General features: G+C 45.0%; 1 protein-coding gene across 4 annotated transcripts in view; it reads right to left on the bottom strand.

Annotated features, from left to right (window-relative positions):
- Positions 1–77: 77 nt before the first annotated feature.
- Positions 78–4,835, bottom strand: part of LOC126546004 (uncharacterized protein YfbL-like) — a 29,645-nt gene continuing 24,887 nt past the window's right edge. For 2 of the 4 annotated variants that reach the window (XM_055061562.2, XM_050194065.3), the window contains one exon: positions 78–219. In XM_055061562.2, the coding sequence (XP_054917537.1) occupies positions 101–219 (119 nt within the window). In that variant the 3' untranslated portion in view covers positions 78–100. The remainder of the gene's footprint in view (positions 220–4,835) is intronic. The other 2 variants (XM_055061563.2, XM_050194066.3) reach the window with 1 other exon arrangement.

The raw sequence follows: 4,835 nt of genomic DNA, 5'->3' as shown, positions 1-4,835 counted from the left end.
TGCTTTTTTTTTTAGCTGCCACATTTAATAGCCACAATCAGTATCGTTATGCCACTCAGTTCACAGAAAACTTCACATAGAGGTAAATGCTGACCTTTATTTACATTGTGAATGACATCAGTACACACAGAAAGATGACTGTCTTTTCCTGCAGTATGTTTCTTCTTGGGGATGCATTGTTACTTGGTTTCCAACGTAGCTGTAGTGCTAAACTCTGTGCTGCAAAAGAGGTGGTGCCATCACTCAGTAACACCAGCAAGCCTTTGGCAGTGAGAATCAAGTGGGCAGAAGCTATAAAACGGGTGTCCCTTATGCAGACTGCCACACTGTGACAAAGAATGGTTCAAGCTAATGAGGGTTCAACATTTGTCTATTTCTTTCTGATAGAAGAGGGCCTTTTTATTCTTCAAATGATAGTGAGCTCTTAAGTGATTTGCATGAAAAAAAATTAACCTTTTAGTATACAACAAAGTAATGTGTAAAAATGTTCCACATTGATGCTCTTGCAAGAACATGACCACAAAATTGTAAGATGTAGCATTTCATTGATCCACAGCAGTCGCATATCCTGAGTGGTGTGCCCTGAGGCAAAACTGTACGAAAATTAGAGTTAAGGAGTGGAGCCATCCATTCTATTGGGAGAGTGGAGATGCCCATAATTCCACTCCTTTTAACTCCTTGAAATGGTGAAAGTTAGAACATTTCCACTCTGAGTGGCTGAGCTGATCTATTCTTCTAATTCCAGTAAATGCTTTATAATTGTTTATTACTTCCATCTGCCTCTTCCCCCCCCCCTCCCATATTTTTGAAGCCATAATGTTATAATGTTGCATATCTTTTTGGCCTGTAATTTCTGCAGTTGTTGCCTATGATCTAATATCTACTTTTAAAAAAACTTTTCTCAGTTTTGGTTTCAGGATAAGTCTCTGCCTAAGTGCATTGAATGTGTCAACATTAGCCCTTAAAAGAAGCATTCTGCAACCACTCGGATGGTATAAAGCACATGCCTGGTCAATTCAGTACCTATACTTTAGGAACTTTATTTCACTAATACATATACAAGTACACATGACAATGACCTGTAATATGACAAAAAATATACATAAAACTGAACATGAATTGAAACATGTACAGTGCTCACGGAATGAAATGGGACACTGAGCATTTAGTAGAACCCTACATATGTGCAAAGTACGCGAGAGCACCATGTCATGTTGCTAGGAATTAGGCCACCAAAGGTGACGAGGACTCTGATGTAAGTGTATGCGCCAGAATTACGTCGATGTGACACGAACTGCAGGTGGTTGAAACGAAAGTATGCGCATTACTTAGCCCTAAATTGACGTGTTTCATTCCGTGAGCACTGTACACCATTCAATGAACGAGGTCAACAATATAAAGGTGTGATAGCCTCATTAGCTTTTTTATGTTTTGTTTTCAGGAACATCGTATAAAATATTTGATGACAATACAGCATGTAGTCAAGGATTCATTTCATCATCCACGCACAAATTAGAAACGATAAATGATGCAGTACTGGTGATGCAGGCGAGATGCGCTGCCCAGGCGGCACTGCGGAAACGCCGGTAAACAGCGCCCTCCATGCAGCGTTTATCGGTTTCGGATAGTACAAAACGCGAGGCCCTGCGGTGAATGCAAAACGGCGCGCTCAGCCGAGCAGACCGCCCGTGGTGTTAGTGTCTGGACTGCATTTTGGAGCGCAGCTCTTAGGTGCCCGCTCCCGCGGTGGCTGTCGGCATTGACCCTTGTAACCGAGCGAAAGAACGCAGCGAAAGATGAAAACGAACGCTGAGCACAGCGGGAGATGAAAGACTGCGATAGCGAAGAAAGCACGAGGAGGAAAGCGGAAGAGGAAGGTATGGCGAAAGCATGAGAAGAAAAGCGTAGTGCCGAGCAAGATGGGCTTCGCGGCGACGAGTAGCGCGCGTCGTCTATATGGAAACGGCGCTGCGTGCGCGGAGGTCTGTTGCTGCATCTGCTGTGAATCGCGCCCGCGCGTCATCTCCGCGCTGCCTCTCGCGATCTCCCGATTATAGCTAGTCAGTCTCGCCACTTTTCGCTCCGTTTGCAATGTGCCGCACGAGATAGATTGTCCGCGCCAGCCAATATATCGCGAAATGAAAGCACTTATAGAGTTGCGCTCAAATTTCGCATTAGGGAGTATCGTAATCATAGGTAAATTTTTCTCCGTGTTTTTTGCATGATTAAGCAAATAACAGGGTTCACACTCGTCGAGATGAGATGAAGGTGCCTTTTCCGGTAGCTGAACACCCAAACACACTTAAGAAATGACGGAACACACAAAGCAAGCGAGACCGGCTGTACAGTCCGACGACTACATGCGGAGACCTGCGACTTGTACTACCGAGTCAATTTCGTCGCTCGCCACCAGGTCGCAGCACGGTGAGTTCATAACAAAGGGTCGTAAAGTGTTGGTGTGTGGAATACTGCACTTTATTAAAAATCAACAACAAAAATTGCATAGCAGTTCTAGAAACAGGGTACTATATGAAGTTCTAACTTGCGTTTTATGAACATTAACTGGCTAAAAGAGGCGTCTTATGGGGGCGAAATGCGAAGACACCCGTGTACTTAGATTTAGGTGCACGTTAAAGAACCCCAGGTGGTCGAAATTTCCGGAGCCCTCCACTACGGCGTGCCTCGTAATCAGAAAGTGGTCTTGGCACGTAAAACCCCATAATTTTTTTTTTTTTAAGAGGCGTTGCACAAACGACCCCTTCGTGCCTTCGTGATAAAAGACTCCGTGGAAAGGCGCGGTATATATATCTGCCGACGTGCTAACATGCAAATACCCTTTTTTGCGACCCTCGTGAGCAGCGGGAAACGAGGCGCGTTTTACTTCCCGAAGCTTAACTGTCACCTCGTCGCCGCTAAAAGAGAAACTCGACGTTGATTTCTCTAAATGCACTTCAAGCTTGTAATGCAGAAATGTTTCCGGGTCTTCACTGTTCAGAAGTGTAGAATGTCCCACGTTAATTGAGCCAAACTTTAAAAATATGAGTATGACACGTAGCTGGATAGAACCATGGTAATGTAGTTTGCCGTCGCTTGGGGATGCTCATTTCTTTAATTCCGCCTAATTGCATAATTAGTCTTAATTAATCAACTTATGGAATATAAAATTAGATGAAAAGTGTCAATGAGAAAATTGTAGAGCAACATGAAAAGCTCGCCGATACAGCTTTCTGTTGCGCAATACGTGCTACATAAACGTGTTTTTCCAAGCATAAAGTCAGCCCGCGAATGCACGAAAAAGTTCCGCGTGATTGGCCGCTCGAGACAGTTTGTGTGTTACACACACACACACACACACACACACACACACACACACACACACACACACACACACACACACACACACACACACACACACACACACACACACACACACACACACACACACGAGACGCGGCAAAATGCATGTTGCTGACTATTATATGTAGTGAGTCACTATTTTTTGTATTCTGCTTAATTGCATAATTAGTCAAGATTAATTAACCAGCTTCTGAAGCAACGAAGTTAGGCAAAATATTCCTATTAGAAAGTTGAGTGGTTTGCAAGCCGTCCGATTAAACAGTTTCTAACTTTTTATCTATTAAGTATTTTCCCCCGCTTACTGCAGACGCTCGCTAACTACAAAAATATACAACGTGACATGCCCGCTTTCGGGCCGTGAGTGCAGTGCTCCCAAACGTTCCGCGTACAAGCGAACATTCCATTTAGCCGCGTGTGCTGCCGCTTAAAAGGCGACAGTGCAACCGTTATCGCAGCGCAAGCGATAAATGCTGCTGGCGCCAATCGCACAGCCAACGCCTGCGTCGCTGCCCTGTCGCGTTTTTCTTTCGGCTTCCGGTTTGCTCGAAGTTGAAACGATAGAGTGTGTAAGATTAGGGGATGCAAGCGGCTTGCGTACGCAAGAACTAGGGGCCACGCTACTGCGCATGCGCAAGCCCCCACGTCTGGATGTGCACACGCGCAGTACCGTCGCCCCTAGTGCTTGTGTACGCAAGCCGCTTGCGTCCCCTAACCTAAAGCTATCTAATAAAGTGAATTCGTGGCGTCCCAAAATTTCTAACAAAAATTGATCCGTTTTACAGAGCCGATAGACAAAGATAGACATTCCCCACTATCGTGTCCGCGTGTAGAAAAAAAAATTCCGAAGATAGTACAATACCGGGCCGACCCGCGGCGGAGGTGAAGTAGGCGTTAAGCTCTCCCCATGCGTGGGCCGATCCCGAAGATAGGGATAGTGCAATGCCGGGCCGACCCGGAAGTGCAGTTCGCCATAGGGCCCACATACACAGCTTCGCTGGTCATCCTTCACAAAGCCGAAGGGCACTGAGTTTTCTTTTTTTTTTTTTTTTTTTATTAGGCAGTAAGGAATAAGGAAGGGGGGGTGTCAAAATGAGCTATAGTCGGATAAAACTTAAGTATGCAGTGAAGCCCCGCCCACGCGCTCACAACCGCCAGCCACTGTTCCTTCCCGATGCTGCAGATAGTTCGTAGTTCAAACTTTCCCGGTTACCTAAGTAAGGCGGTAACCACAAAAATAAAATTGTTAGCATGTAATTTATACGTTTTCAGTCTTGTATTACAGTGGAGCGGTAAAGCCTGATTTTTTTATTTAACTGAAATAAAACGCTTGCTTCGCTTCCACTATTGTCAAGTTTCACTTCAGTTGGCAGTGAAATTTCATGAGTAAAACGGGCTCAGCACTGAAATGAATTGTACCGCAGACTTTTGAAGAGTGAAATGCTCAGACACCATTCACTTTGTCCATGTCTGTTGCACAT

The sequence above is a fragment of the Dermacentor andersoni genome, chromosome 1 (assembly GCF_023375885.2).
Source record: "Dermacentor andersoni chromosome 1, qqDerAnde1_hic_scaffold, whole genome shotgun sequence".
NCBI classification, from domain to species: Eukaryota; Metazoa; Arthropoda; class Arachnida; order Ixodida; family Ixodidae; genus Dermacentor; species Dermacentor andersoni.
The sequence above is the reverse complement of the archived record's forward strand: the minus strand, read 5'-3'. Positions and strand labels throughout refer to the sequence as shown.